This window comes from Perca flavescens, chromosome 19, assembly GCF_004354835.1.
Source record: "Perca flavescens isolate YP-PL-M2 chromosome 19, PFLA_1.0, whole genome shotgun sequence".
Taxonomy (NCBI): domain Eukaryota; kingdom Metazoa; phylum Chordata; class Actinopteri; order Perciformes; family Percidae; genus Perca; species Perca flavescens.
The window spans coordinates 20,552,484-20,569,126 of NC_041349.1; the positions used below are offsets into that span (position 1 = coordinate 20,552,484).

At 38.5% G+C, this 16,643-nt stretch overlaps 1 protein-coding gene across 8 annotated transcripts in view; it reads right to left on the minus strand.

The window, feature by feature from the left end:
* The window catches only part of LOC114546160 (ATP-binding cassette sub-family A member 1), a 206,636-nt gene that overhangs the window by 95,977 nt on the left and 94,016 nt on the right, over window positions 1-16,643 (minus strand). For all 8 annotated transcript variants that reach the window (XM_028564839.1, XM_028564840.1, XM_028564843.1 and 5 more), the window contains 4 exons: window positions 14,788-14,993; window positions 13,174-13,350; window positions 2,890-3,112; window positions 1,953-2,174 (listed from right to left, as the gene is read on the minus strand). In XM_028564839.1, coding sequence (XP_028420640.1) covers window positions 1,953-2,174; window positions 2,890-3,112; window positions 13,174-13,350; window positions 14,788-14,993 — 828 coding nt within the window. The remainder of the gene's footprint in view (window positions 1-1,952; window positions 2,175-2,889; window positions 3,113-13,173; window positions 13,351-14,787; window positions 14,994-16,643) is intronic.

Consider the following 16,643-nt stretch of genomic DNA (forward strand, 5'->3'; position numbering starts at 1 on the left):
ATCATCTTGACTTCAAGAAACTGTACGGGCATTTTTCACAATTTGATGACCATTCTTTTAATTTAACAGACCAAAGAATTCATCAATTAATTCTTAGAATAATCAGTAGGGCATTGAGATATCCGATTGGTCAAGGCTGATACTATATAACTTCAAAGCCCCTGGGTTCGATTCCGGCTGTGGGCTTTTGTTGCTATTCATTTCCCTTCTTTTCTGTCTGCAGTTGAATAAATGTAGTATATATACATACACACTCACACACACACTCACACACTCACACACAATATGTTATATATTAGAAATGTCAGAAGAGTCCCATTACTGCAAAAGAAAGTTTAAACAAAAGCCATACGCTCAAGTGAGCTGCCAAAAATCAAAATCATAGATCAATTAATTGATTTCAGCAAAGGAAAACCTGAGAAGTTTGAAATGATTTTGCAGGAATTACCATTTGACTCAGGATTTTTCCAGTACTTAAAGAAACTAATAATAAAGAAACTCTGGGCTCTTTCTTGTTTCTACCTCATTAGAAATTGGATGTAAAAGAGGGAGAAACTAGTCAGAGTAGAGTAAATAGGTAGTTGGATTGTGACTATGACCCATCTTCTAGTGGCCCTCTGATAAACCTTTAGGTCTCCTTTGGCACACGGCTGCAATCAAAAACTGTTCAGGTGATCTTTGAAATTCTGTTCCGATTAAAGACTTCATTATCAAGGACAATGTGGGGGAGAATTTGTATGCCTTGGCACGATGTAGTTTCATCGGAGTTGGCGCACACACACACACACACACACACACACACACACACACACACACACACACACACACACACACACACACACACGATAGTGGTTTGGTCAGAGAATCATTGCTCATGCTAATTAGAGGGCTAGAGGGCGATCCATCTAGTTGGAGCAGGGGAGAAAAATCTCAGTGCCGGGGGAGGATCGAGCAATGGCACTTTGTGTAGAGATTAAATAAGGTTTGCAGTGCTTTATATGTAAAATGCCTACCTAACCTGCATGCAGTCTGTAAAAGGAAATGGACTGAAAAAAGTTTTTCAAAGGAAAAGAATGACATAGTTGTTAAGGACAAACTCAAAGACAAGCAATTTTAGCACTGCTTGTTGGCAAAAGCAAGGTTTACCAAGTGTCCGCAGATGAAAGCAGTAGTTACTTCCGTTAGGTGTATTATTGACTGTCAATACTTCAATTTGTTAAATAAGACACATAAGACTGTTCACCTTGGCCACCCACATCTGATACTGCATTGTTGGAATTGGCAAATAAGAAAACCCGACCCGATTGAAATTCTGGGAAAATGCACTCGCACACACGGCAATGAAGATCCAAGATTTTGTGTGTCTTTGTCTGCAGAAAGGACAGCTTGAGGACAAATGATACCGGCACCGGCATAAAGGTCACGCAAAAAGGCTACACTGAAAGTTGAGCAATGGTGTACAATTTATCTTTATTCCTAAGAGGATAGGAGAAAATCGCCAACTTCCTTACTTTTATTTACATAAGAGAAGAGACTAGACAGACGCAGGGTTGTGTAAAAATATGTCAGAACAAATGGGAACCAATGCGTGGTAGCAGTATTAATATTTAAAACAATTCCTAAATGATTTTCAGTTTAAATTTCACGGTACCTCTAAATTCATCATGCAGACACACCTCATTATCAGGAGAATTATGCAGGTACAATAAAGGCAAACCTCTCACAGGTATTGTTGACTCTGGGAGTAAATTTATTTGCTTTCATAACAACCAGCACCAAATCAAATCAGACTTGTGCCTGTTTGGATATAAATGGAAATTTGGATTGCCAAAGGGTGATTATAGTGGCAAAAACATAACACAAGAATTAAACTCAAAATACGGTCAGCCCTCATGTATGATAACAGCAGGGGAAGATATTAAAAACCATGTCAGAGCTAAAGACAGACTTACCACGACAACCTTGGCCTGAAAACCTATGACGTCGCTCCAGGCGTTGCAGAGGACGTACGGCAGGTAGAGGACAAAGTAGAGGAGTCCGCCGCACGCCGCTGCTAAATTGGCCTTAGAGAAGAAGACGCTAATGAGGAAGCACTGGCTGATGGTGGCCAGGCAGAACACCAGCAGGAAGACAAAGATTACGGATGGGTCGCTGTATTGTAGCACCTTGCCATACTGTGTCAGAAGAACAAATAAAAGACGGGAGAAAAACAGAAATGTGAATGTTATGTTAAAAATGTGAGTTTTGGTAGAGGAGGTTATCTTGCAGATTATTTATCAGGAAAACAAAGAGATTCAGAAAGCATGATTATTATAGCAGATTTTTTTTACAACACAGTAGCCAGAGTAAAAGAGTTTTGAAAGGGTTCAAATATCTGGTGTATCAATATTTCTGAGACACCTGAACATTTTCCAGTTGACTGATATTCTATTACATAATCTGAAAGTCGTTAAATATGTCACTCTTTTACTGCCAGTTTGAAGGAGGACCCTTCTCTAATTTTAGTGAGCTACTCGTGAATCCATCCATTACACCATGATGTCTTCTCTGAGCCAAATTCAAAGAGGTACTTGAACAGTTGGGATAATGGTGCTATTGTACTGGATGCAATTATGATTAAAAACCTTAGAGGACACTGTTACATGGAGCTGTATGAATGTTCATTTTAGAAATTCTTCCAAATTTCCACAGACTAAATGAACTCTCAAGTACAACTGTGCTAGCACCAAGTACAATTATCTCCTTCTAGTGCTTTGCTTTCTCCTCAGATTAACATCTTCATTGTTTTAAACAAAATTCGCATTACTCCATGAGACTTGATAGTCCAAACTCTCCAAAAGTAGCGCTGGGTCCTCCTTGAATCATTGTTAAATCATTTTTTTAAATCACCTTCAGTAAAAGGGCAAGGAGGAGGGCGCTGATGGCCAACGGCAGCACACTTGATACTGCCCAGCTCAGCCAATAGATGGAACTTCTCAGGCCCATAATCCTCACTGTCTCCTTAAGCCTCGCCTCTTTCTCTGCGACGATGCCCTTAACGATCATGGCCACTGAGTAGATCCAGGCTAAAGTCATGAATAAGGGGAGGGAGCTGGCCAGAGACTGGAGGAACCTGAAAGGTGGAGGAGCCCAGACCAGACAAGACAATAACCCCACATACATCTGGTAGTAACATACAATCTGTATCTGGATAATGACATCTGATCACAGACATTTACATTTATACAGATATTAATCAGAATTACTGATAACGCAGTTCTGCCAGCATTATGATCGGATCTCAATATGCAAACTAGGTGGGCAATCTTGTCATCAAACATATCAGGTCAATGAAAACTATGTTGCTACATGGGGTCTACTTACTTTTCCTTTTAGGTAGCAGGACTAGGCAAGATTGGGTGACTTCTAAGCTTAGCTATACCTAATCATTTAGCCACATGGGGGCAGTGGAAAAAGTTGTAAAAACAACACTGACGTATTATCAACTTATAAAGTTGATATGTTAGCAAACGTTTGCTAAGATATACGGAGCAATGTCAGCATTCATTTGGCCAAGGACCTTTGTTACTGCGATCACCAGCTAGTTGCTAACTTTGTCTGTCTGCTGTTTGGTTCCAAGCAGGTAGCATACAGTGGGTTTTTAGAGCTTTCTTACTAAAAACAGCTGCCTGCTGCTGGAGACGGCACTGATGGCAGCGGTGAGACTGAACCTAAACAGTAACGTTGTGGGCCATAAACCCAAATAATGAGTTGGAAGATGCTAGAGCGCTCTGTAGAGCTGAGGGAAGGCTGATGACTATTTGTGGGTTCATCACTACAGGTATAAGCAACCTTTTTCCCATAGACAGGGCCATTTGATCCATTGTTAATATTAAAAAAAAGATTTTAAAATGTAACCAAACTGTGCAGAATGCATTAACACCTGGCTGAGATCTTATCACACTGCAATCTATAAGCATTCTGATTGCAATGCTCTCTGCATGCATTTACACTTTGATTATCGTGCCTTTTTCTTTTTCCAGAGGAGACTTTCAGATACATATTTCTTGTTATTACCAGGAGTAAATGGGGATAAGTCTGTCGGTAACTGTCAGACTTCTCATTATAATGGTGATGAAAAAAAAAAAAAGCAGTTGCACGTGACAGTGCTGTTGAACATTCTCAACAGCACTGTGTGAACCACTGTCAGTGGTGGAAGAAGCACTCAGAGGAAAAAATAACAGTAAAAGTAGTAATTTCAGAATGTAAATCTACATATAAAAGTCCTGCCTCAAAATTTTACTTCAATGAAAGTATTTAAGCTGCTTACGTTTAATATGTAAGCATTTGAATGTTTTATCTAATGAGGGCGGTCTTACAATGAACAATGTATCATATTTTATACAATTAGCTATAGCTGCCAAATAAATGTTAAACTATAAAGTGTAATGGAAATATAAAGTAGCATAATATGGAAGTTTTTAAGTGAAGTACAAGTACTTCAAAATCAGACTTTAGTCCTAAGGTAATTATAATGTTTCACCACTATCCATTTATGGATCAATAGTGTCTAATTTATTTTAGTCCTGTGTACGTGAGTGATTGATGACATGTCAATAGCTGTCTTCTAACTGTGACGGTGGTCTCTGACGCTGTCATTTGCACAAGAAATTAATCAGATTGACAAAGCATTTGAGGCGGTCTCACGTTCTCAACACAAGGACATACTGTTTGGGAAAGCAAATGTGTATAGATCATCACTGATTTGTGTTGTTTTCATAAAAACAAACACCTTGATTGAGCTGGTTGGAGACTGGAACCAAACGTGGGAACAGTGAAATGTCATCAATCTGGATGCCAAATAATAAATGCATTACCTCCTCCATAATGGAAGAGAAGACACATGTAAAATGACAGAGGACTCGCGTGCAGATAACACAACTGTTTTTTGTCAAACCTAATCCAGATACAACCTTATGATAATTACCATTTGATTTGTTATTATTATTATTAATCTGCTGAAAATGGCTGTGAAATTATCATTTAGAATGGGCCTGTGATCTGAATACACATTGTGTTTGCAGTTGCTCCTCCAAGGGACTCAACTAACTCAATTTATTGTTATTAATGTTTGCAAGCTATCAACAAATTGTAAACATATTAGGCTGATGGGAAATTACATTTTACCCAGCTGTTCAATTATCAGTTTTTATTTACCAGCCGCATTTCCCAATTAAACTGCGAAAATTGATTAGGCAGATCTAAAATAACCATCCTTTTTATTTCATTAACATCGCCTGCAAAACAAGGGACTGTTGAAGGATGTGGTCTACTCCAATCGCCACATCGTGTGTCACCTAAGGCGCAACGGGTCTCCCATTTGTGAAAGCAGTGCTTTGTGCATCTTTTCTCATTGATCCTTTAGCAGGATCATTCCAACAGATAAGCAAGTCCATAATATCCCACCAAATCATTGATTTAACAGAGGGATCAGTATATAAACAACTAAAAAACAATCACAACCTGTACAATATTTCCAGTATGTAGACATCTGCTAAAAAAAAAAAAAAAACACACTGCACACAACAAATGTTCACATTTTCTTTGACCTCTTTTCTGGGAATAAAACCAATTTAGATGATTGTACTTACAGTGCGTTATACATCATGAGCGTGGTGGGAAGGTATAGGCTTTGCTTGTCTAAAGTATTGTTCTTACTGTTCCAACCTGTGTACATTATGCATGAGTTCAAAGTCAGGTGACATTTCGGATACGATAAATTGAAACACGGTGCTTTGAATTACTCATGAAGGGTTAACTTTTGTTTTAGTCAGGACAGGAAAAAACAAGCCATATATTGATCTTGTCTTGTGATATTTGTCTTACATAACACACAAGGTAAATTATCGTACTTTTTCATACAAATCAGAGCCGTGGATTAAAAAAACTGCAGGGCTGTAAAAGGCAGTTCAGCCCACACACTAGTGCCCCTCTCTTAACCTGAGGTCTTTGGTGTACCACTATTTCTCCCACCTACGGTTATTAATTTGAATTGCTCAGCAAATTTGTTTTAAAATACTGTAACAAAGTGCAGAGTGGCCAAAGATAATACATGTTCATTGCAATCATGGAAATATACAGTATCAATAATTCACTTCTCAAATTACATAACAGAAGCCTTCCTTATTGATAAGACACAAAAGAAGAGGTGATGCAATAACAGGAAATAAAGGGCCAATACTACTGCCATGATTTTAATTTGACTAAATTGCAGATTTGGTTGCATGCTCAATTAATTAGAACGACGAAGAATCACGGATAATTATTTGGTTCTGTGCTCATTAATTGGGTGATAATTAATAGAAGGCAAAAATACCAAAACACAAAGCATGAACAATTCTCTGACCTGTATGACGTGCTGTATTTGATGAGCGGTAATGTAATCTTTCTCATGTTTATCTTTTTTTTTTTTTTTTTTTTTTAAGCTGAAATTAAGGCTAGAGTTTAACTTAAAATTATTTTAATACAAGAAGATGCAGCCACATTGAGGATGCTGCAATTCTCCCACACCGATGGAAAAACCAAACAAAAAAGTGGACTTTAAACACAACTTTTTATGCAAAATAAATCCTATTTGGGGACAAAATATGACTGAAAAAGCATTTCATACACACATTATATTCATATTGTATGCTTTGTGTTTTGATACTTTCCATTGAGTGACTTTTTTCCACTGACCTTAAGCATGACACTTATGAGCACACAGGGAACTGCGAGCAGAACAATGTTCTCTGTGAACCTTGCAGACCAAAGCGCACCGTTTTGAATGCCAACAACACGCAGCACTTCCTTGAGCCGGAGTTCCTTCTCCAGCACAAGGCTTTTGATGGTCATGCACACAGTGTACATAAAGGCCAGCACCAGGAACATGGGGAGGATGTTTCCAATACTCTGAATGAAACTGGTTGTAAAAAACAAAAAAAACAATCAAAAGATGTCAGGATTGCACATTGACAAAGGGAGAATATATGGACATGGCTGTCTTTGATACAAAGTTAACACTGCCAGATGGGTGTGCTTTTAATCTGCTGCATACTCCTCATGTGTATATAGATGTTGGGTATTCTGTGATTAATGTCTATATATGAAGATCTACTGTACGACTACTCAAAATGTTGAACTGTGAATAAGAACAATGTTTTCCAGTATGCTCCAACAACTGTTGAAGAGTTTGCAGTATGTCCCTCTCTTCTTCACATGATTGTACAAAAATAAAAATAATACTATTTTGGTAAGAGGTTATTACATTTAAGTCATATTTTGAAAGACATTCAGTGTGAGATTTTCTTTGTCTTATGTGACAGTAAATTGAAAATCTTTGGCTTTGGGACTGCGGTTCGAACAAAACTGTCAAATTGCTGACATCACCTTGGGCTTCTGGAGAGTGCGATGAGCATTTTTCACTATATTTTGACTTGTGAGAGAAATGAAGATTAATTGAAAATAAAGAGACAAAAAGAGCATGAGCTTTTTACATGCCTACTCTATTTTAAAGGTTGCCTTTTGCAATCTCTACTTGCACTTGCTCCAGCAAAGTAAAAGAAAATGGAAACTGTTTTGCAGATACTGAAAATGTTATAAGCACGAGGGACAATCAAGACAATCTGAGTTATATTCATGGACTCAATGCCACTGAGGAGTTTTTTTATTTTCACATGCAGCTAACCTTCTTAAACCTGGTGCATCAGCTCAAACAAGCCATTTAGTGCTCCACCTCATGCCACAGATGATGTATGATGTGATGTGAACACAATAAGGCGATATTAAACTGGCTTCATAATGCCACCCAAATGCCACGTCAATATCTTCTCCTCTGCCAATACAACAAAGTGCTTCCTTTGCTTTATTAGACAGTGAAGGAGAGATATCAAATGGATTTTGACAAAGTATAGATTTCACATATCACATATGCGTGCATTCCATAAATACCGGGGATATATTGCAAGCAAAGCACTGTTCAGCACGGATGTATAAAGTTAAGTGAATTTGCAGTAATTGGAATGATGCTTTTCTTTCAAGGTATTTAACATACACAACTGACCAAATTACACTGCCAGCACATTTTCATAAAATTAATTGGTCCTTTGATTCTGGAAAAGTTTTTTTAAAGCCCTTTTTAAATCCCTGCCAAATGAGAACAGTTCATTCAAACATCTACTTTCCTTAATTGCTAGCTAGGCTCGCGTAAGTGCTTTTAACAGAAGGTGATTTTGAATCGGTAAGTGGTTTTTTATTAATCTTACTACTTTTCAAACGCATTTTCTTTCAAATTTTTTCCTGTTATCGAACTGTGACAGCTTTCATCTAAGTGAATGACTTGAATGGTACCAAGTGCGTTCGTTTTAAGTTTCAGTGTATGCAAAATAATGTTTAGCATGGAGAGTTTTGTCAATAAATCAACTGAGGATGAAAGTAGTGGATGGTCTTGCAAACACAACAAACAGATTAAGTTAGTTCCAGTGAGACCTTAGAGGGACTTCAGTTATACGAGAACTTGAATGAGAGGGGGACAGACTTGTTTTCGAGGACACTTCAACTGTCCTCGTGGGATGGATCACTTTCAAACGAGGCCTTGATAAGCAGCAAGAAAGGATTGGATGACACAGAGTTTCTAAAAGCTCAGAACGAGAGCACTCAAACCTAAATCTTTTACAAGATTACATAAATAAACAAAACCTCTTTGAGACTCGGAATTCAAACTTTAAGAGCTTGAAATCAATACACTTCAACAAATAAAGCTAACTCCTACATTAGCACCTTTTTCTAGGGAGGTAAGCAGCCTCAAGTTGCAAGAGCATCAGGTTGAATACTAATTCTGGTATTATCTGCTCCCGATTCTACCCTTACATCTCTGTAACAGCTGACAGCCTGTGTGAGTTAACTCCTTCTGTGACTTCTAGCCCTGGAGGGGGAGAGATCAGTCATGCACACCGTGTCTGACACTGACAACCTTGCCACCAGATGATCTTGAATTATATATTTGCTGATCGATCAAGGGTGCTTAAGTAATAAAACTCCCGGCAGGTCTCTCTTACGGGGCTCCAGTTACATTGGCAGCCTGACCTAAATTTAGGGAAGCTAGAAGACTGATTTCTCAGTGAATCGAGAGATAGTAGAGCGCATCCTCCCCAGAGGTTGGCGTTCTATGCTTCTTGTGTCATACTGAGCAAATATATCGTTGAGTTCCTTAGCTGGCTAAAAATGAGCATTTCATTGAAGGGAACAGACGCTATTATTCAATGTGGATCAGCTCATTGCTGGTACAAATTATTGCTTCAGGAAAAATGTGCCTGCGGTTACGACATAAAAGAGTAGTTAGGAACCCATATTCCGTGTTTTTTTTTTGTAACAGCAAGATCACATCCATAAAAAGAAGTATTATTCCATGAACCAACAGTGTAGCAACATTTTGAGAAACAATTGCCAAATTCATAACTCAGCTATATATTTACAAGAAGTGAAACATAATAACTGTTAACCATTGATAATGATGCACTGCTTCCATTAGTCCTTTCTTTAAATAATTCTATAAATATTAATAACCGGATAAATATTAAGAAATTGAAAGCATTATTTGTTCATGGAATTATACCAAAGTGGGGTCAAGACCTGTGAGAGATGAAAGCAAGCATTACATTTCATTTAGCTGACGCTTTTATCCAAAGTGACATCCAATAAGTGCATTCAACCATAAAGTTACAAACTCCAAACAGCAAGAATCATGTACAAGTACATTAGCTTCAAATAAGGCAACTACAAAGAGCCACATTTAAGTGCAACATGTGAGTGCAAATTTGTGTGTGTTTTGTAGCATCATCTTCTTAGCTAAGGTGAAGTCAGAAGATGTGTAGACTTTCAGCTGTCCTTCAGCAAGCAAGACATTTTGTCTTTCATTTAGCACTCACAGTTTTACATGCATTTTATTTCTTTACATTTAACAAAAATATTGTTTTTAAGATTAGCCTAAAAAATTGCCCGACATAAGTGCCTACGGTTTGCATTTGTTTTTCAGTAACCGCAACCCCAAGTTTAAAAATGTAAATTAAAAAAATTAAAAAGCAAACCAAATGTCTTATATACATCCAAATGATTCTTGAATGCCATTCAGTTTGAAAAGGGAAAAAAAAAAACAATTTGAAACTATTGTGAAAAATATATTTTACATTAATTGCAAATTCACCAGAACTGTACTGTATGTGCCTGGGTGGTATGAATACTGCAGCATCTGCCATTGGGGCCTCCATCTGATGCCATTAAATGCCAGGTCTTGAAAAATGTCACACAGGGTTAAATTAATGAATAAACAAAATAATTAATGCATAGCTCTTATTAAATGCGCACTCTGCTTTAGCACTAATCATAATGATTTGCTACACAGTCAGGCTTTGTATTGTGACCATTTAGCATCCGTGTAGCATAAATAAAATACAGTATCTACAATATATTATAAGCCCTTTTTTCGGCCATGGCTACAAAGGGGTCTTTCAACGTGTGGCCAGTCATACAGGGAATATTTTCACTACAGCAGGTCTCTTTTGCAGAGAGCAGAGGCACTATAAACATGAAACAAAACATTGACAGCTTATTTCCCTTGTTAGGAGCTTCAGATGTCCCAAATATGCTCAAATTGTTCGCCCACTCTCAGTACAAACAGTGCCCACATTAGGTTAATTAGCTGGTGTAAATGGACAAGACCACATTCCTCTCACATCCTTAAGTTGAACAGTCCTCACGCCTACTGCGGCCCTGTTATGTATTGCTGAAAGCAGCCTTAGATCTCACATCAAGCCCTTGTGAATCTAAAAGACCTACTGATGGGGAGCACAGCCATAATCATAATCCAAACAAGAGATGCCTCTGATTCAGCAGCGTGCAATGGTGCACAGGTCGCTGATAAAGGGCCAGTTTATGTGCTTTCAGGCCCTGCAAGGGTCTGGTTTTATCCCACACCGTCATCAGGCCTGTGCACAATGTGAATACGAAGACAGCGGAGGCTAATACAGTTCGATTATCTCAAGTTTGAAATGCCAACAGGGTCAGCTATGGTAGCCCGGATGGTAGTTGATCGGGTGCATTATAGTGAGGAAATGAAGAACGGAAAAATTATATTATTTCAAAGGCAGGTCTGATGTTAAGAGTGTTGAGCAGTATTGAGGTCAGTGCAGATAATACTACCTTGCTAGTTGAAGTTTATCAGTGAAGTAGAAATATGGTTTTTTCGAGTTTTTGTGGACTGGTAGCTGGAGAGGTGCCAGTTCACCTCCTGGGCACCGAACCCCCAACTGCTCGGGGTGCCTTTAATGGGCAGCCCCCTCACTCTGACATCTCTCCATTAGTGCATATGGAGGTCCTGGCATGTGTGTGTTATTTCGGGCCTGTGTGTAATGTGTGTTATAACTAACAACAGAGTGAAAAATGTAATTTCCCCTTGCGGGATCAATAAATCTTAATTGAAAGAAAGATAAAAAAGAAAGTGATTATATACCTTACAGAAACTAATGATGCAGTTTGCAACAGTTTCCTGAGTGTCCGTCTTTGTGTTATTTCACTCAATTATTCATGAATGAAATAGCAGTTTTCAAGTGTTAATAATTTATAGAAATGGTCAAATGGCTAGGCAGGCAAAAGAGTAAATGAAGGAGGGACTATTGCAGTGCTTTATGGCTCCAATTTTCTGTAATTATTAATCCTTTGTGTTAGGAAGATGAAACTGAGGCAATAGCATCTGCATTAGCAAATAAGCTGTACCATAACAGATCATTATCACAACAATGAGCTGCAAATGATGAGGCAAAAAATTGCTGCTTTTTATTTGAAAACCTATCAGAAATGCTCCATATTTAACATTCAACCTCTGATAGTGCTGTGTATTACTAGAAAATGGAGGAATCTGGAATCTGGTTTTAAGTTTTGGCAGTGAAGCTCCAGTTAATGTTAAAGCCACAATGAGAATATAAGAACCACTAGAAACCCCAAATGATGAAAGCCATATCAATAAAGCAATTACTTTGAACATGGATTTCATAGCACTAGGTCTTCTTTGTTTCCAATGTCTCCAAGACAAACATGTGGTACAGAATGGGGCATTATTACTTAATTATTATTACTCAAAACATGTAAACATCAGCAGCCCAAATGCATCTTCAATATGAAGTCAGAATTGTCATGCTTCTTCTTGCTTTGGCTTTTTTAAATATGCTGATCCAAACACTCTAAATTCTGTGCTATCCAAAGCACATACAATTTTAAAATTAGATCCCTAATCTGTGGAACTGCGTTTTCCCACGAGGAGTGTCTACTGAAAGGGGCGTATTGTGTTGTTGGACTTAAATCTCCCTGGTAATTATCTTTTCTCTTGATGGCATCATTGGGCTTTTCCTTTATTAATGAAGATCATAATGTTTTGTGGATGGGAGTTATTTCCCAGACTCTGAGGAAATCTTTGCTGTGGAAGATTAAGAGTGATACCGCATCATTTCTGTCCCTAGGTGAATGATTTAACATGGTAGAAGCCAGTGCTATCAATGGAAACATACACAACACAGACGGAGTCCGGTTATCAATCGTTGCTCATGATGAAGCTATGTACGTGAGACGTAAGGTACGTTACACTCACTTTGCGGAGAATTAAATGCCTCGGAAATACAAGGAAGGGACTCATGGTGGTTGCTTAAATAATTTAGCATCCATAAACTATTCAGGAATTTCCTGTGGTTTGACTAAAATCAATAGTTTTGGCCCACTCATTCCCTCTTGCTGCCTTCATTCATTTATTTTACATTGCTGACCCTTGATTCATGATTAAATTCATCCTTAAGGATGCTAGGTTGACTTTTTACATTGACATTATTAGAGGAGTTCCCAACCTTTGTCCCTTCACCTGTGAGCAGCGATAGCATAAGACAGCAGCAGACGAGCAACACAGACATAAAAAAAAGGGTAAGTTAGACAAATAACGGAACATCTTGAAGTTTCCAAAGGGTAATCTGGAAGTAATAAATGACTGCTAAAACCATAACTCAACTATGTGGTGGTAGTGAGTGGCAACTCCCCAGAGTGAGGCACATTTTATTGCTTATACATCCTTCCTCTTTCACTAATCACATGCTGACAGATGAAAGCTTTTGTACTCACGAGTCATTCACGTAGCAAGGGTATGGCATTTGCTGGACAAAAACACCCAGGGGTTGTGTCTTTGACGTTTGCGCTTGTATAATGCCATGGTCCATCATATCCTGCAGGTAGGCGAAGCCTCCCCATATATAGCGCAGGTTGTTAAAGGAGTTGTCTCGAGCTCCAGGAGACCATAACCTTATTAAAAGCAGACACACCATGATCCGTCTTAGCAAAGGGCAAGTAAACTACAACCAGAATGGTCAGAAATACTGTCAAAGTATCATGAATGTTTATAGAGGTTATACAGTATGTTTTAACAGTAAACTTTGAAAGACAAAAAAAAACAAAAAAAAAACACAGTAAACAGAAAAGACAATAAAATCCAGCATATTCTTCATCTTTGGGCTGAAAGGAATACTTTGACATTTTTGGAAATTATGTTTTTTAGCTCTCTTGCAGAGAGTTAGAAGCGAAGACGAAAGCAGGTGATGAGTTTAGCTTAAAATGTATTGGTCAATGGTCAAATACAATCATTAGCACAACGTAGTGACATTTGACGTCTGCTTTTAACCCATCCTAAGAAGCAGCGGGCTGCTAAAAACATGCGGAAGAGAGGAGTTGGGGATCAAACCGCCAACCTTGATTTTGAAAGACACCCTCTCTACCTCCTTAGCAAGAATACTGAAAACTGAAAGCAGGGGGGAAACAGCTAGCCTGGTTCTGTCTAATGGTTAGGTTGGTAGCACTGGCAGGCAAATTGTCTTTTTACCTTTGGACAGAGCTTGGTCTTCAAGGAAGAGCAAGGAGACAGTTTAGCTTAAGCTTAATTGAGCATAAATACTGGTAGCAGGGGAAACGTCCCTAGCAATGTCCAATGGTACCAACAATCTGCATACCAGCACCTGTAAAGCTGACTAATGATTTAGAGATGGCCCGACACAATTTTTTGCTTCCCGATACCGATTCCGATACCTGAACTTGCGCATGGGCCGATACCGAGTACCGAGCCGATACCAGTGTGTCATATATTTTATTATGTTTTAACAACTGTATACTACTATCCCTGTATGGATGTGATATGATTTCTATCTTTGTTGTCGGTCTGGCTCAGGTTAAACTCTTTGTGAAACATGGACAAACACAAACAATGAATGTCATATAACTTTCTTTTATTATCCAGTTTGACAGTCAGTTATAACGGATAAGAACTTAAATAAACTACTTTACCGTAAATCTTCTTTAGGGCTTTATTTCGTGCTATCGGATCAGTGCATAAACTCCGATACGATACAACAGTACTTCCTGATACCGATACCAGTATCGGTATCGGCTCCGGTATAGTCCATCTCTAGTTTAGTTACCAACATTTACCTTTGGACAAGCCAAGCTAGCGGTTTCGCCGTTACCAGTATTTATGCTAAGCCAAGCTAACCATCTCTTGGCCCTACACGAAGCACACGGATATAAGCCTTATGTCAAACTTCTCATCCAACTTGGCGAAAGCAAATAAGTACATTTCCCAAAATGTCAAATTATTCTTTTAATCCAAGCAACCTGTTACATAAAAAAGTCAGAAGGAAAAAAACGTTGCTGTTTTTCAGAAAGTAAATGTAGTATATCAATAGGTCTTACCTGCTTTTCACTTTGTTGGTAATCTCAACATCATTAATGTCCATGCGTATTTTGTATTTGACATAAGGAGGGGGTTGGCTGGAGTTTGGCTGGAGGTTTAGAAAGACAACACCAGCCCAGTATGTACCATTGTTCAGAAGCTCCAGTGCTCTGTCCACCAGATGGTTTTCAGTGGGGGCTGCCTCAAACTTATTCAGATCTAAACACTGTCAACAGAGGTATAACAAATATTTCTTATTTTGTACATGATCTTCTTCTAGTAAATCATTCCTGTTGCATATAAATCATTGGTATCCACATAATAGGGAATAAAACAGAGACAGGCATGAACTCACTGACAGAATGGCAGATGGATATTCAGCGAAAAGTATTACTCAGCTATTGACTAAACCGTGCAGTGTAGTTCCAAATTATCTGGAGCTGCCAGGGGGTGGGAAATTTTTTGGGCTTCAGCAGAGACAAGCAAATGAGATACAGCCTCACTAGCACTCCCTGTTCTGTAGCCTTGTCCCCCTGTTTCATGAAACGATAATGAGCTAGGCATCCTGGGAGGCAGTCACACCTGACAGCTGTCCACACATCCCGGTGCTGCAATAGTTTTATCATTTCTTGCCCAGGATTCTCTAGTCTGTATTCTATTTCAAGCTATGGTAGTAAACAAAATATCACAGCAACAGCATTTGTTCAGTATTAACTGGCGAGGATATCACAGCAGTTGAATGGTTAAGTTTGGACTTAAGTGCTGAGTTTAACATACGGAAGAAATTGATAGGACCTACATTAACTGCTACATTAAATCATAATCAATCATCTAGCAGAAAGATTGCTGTTCTTACATGTATATTTAAATTAACTAAACATATCACAGTCTACTGCATTTACAAATGGCCTTTAGAGACTTTTCTTGTCTCTATTTAATCTTTAAATATCAGTACTATTCTCTGTCACGACAAGCCTTACCAACCATGATGTTTCCATAAGAGATAGAGCAAGATTGTTAATGCATTTTGGGTTATCTTTTGTCTTTGACCACTGGGCCAGCAGCTAAGGCTACGCTGTCTGTTATCAACAATCTGACTCCAGCTCTGGACTGAGAAACTGGCCCCGCTGATAGCTCGCCAATCCCATCCTGGCCTAATTCAGAGGAACATGCAGGGAAACACGATGAGTTGTTCTGGTTCTGGTTGCATCATGCTTGTAGAATATGTACTACACAAACTAAAAAAAGACTAAATGAGTTAAAGTATGTGTCCTTAATGTTTAAGCCAAACATTACTATACAGCAATGCAACATTCTCAATAAGCAACAGACCAGTGCCGTCTGAAACTAGTAATGAAATGTTATTTCCAGGATTATGAAGATGATGCAATGGTGATGTTTATCATTGTTACTGCTGCCAGGAACACCTTCATAATGACCTGTTACGCAGTTTACATGACTATTGCTCTCATTTTTCTTTTTTAAATAAATTCCACCATTCGTATCTTGATCCTATTAAATTGTTGGGCAGTTCATAGAAGACGCAGGGCAGCAGATATTAGTGGCCCTAATTTGGGCCGGTGCTATTAAAGACATGCAGCCTGATTCCTCAGTGTTTATGCTGGTGGTGGCAACATAGTGAGAGACATGCCAATTATACATTGACCACAGAGTGTTAGGCATTGATCTTGAGTTATACATTTGCTCGAACAGATTATTATTTCAAAGATACACATTACTAATTTGTGAGCACATATTATCAAAAAGCTCACAAGTGGAAGAAATGTGCAGATACAGATACAGCACATTTTCTCTCCAGGTTAAAGAAATCAGTTTGCACTTAAGAGGGATTTTTGTATGATTGGTCATGAAGCAA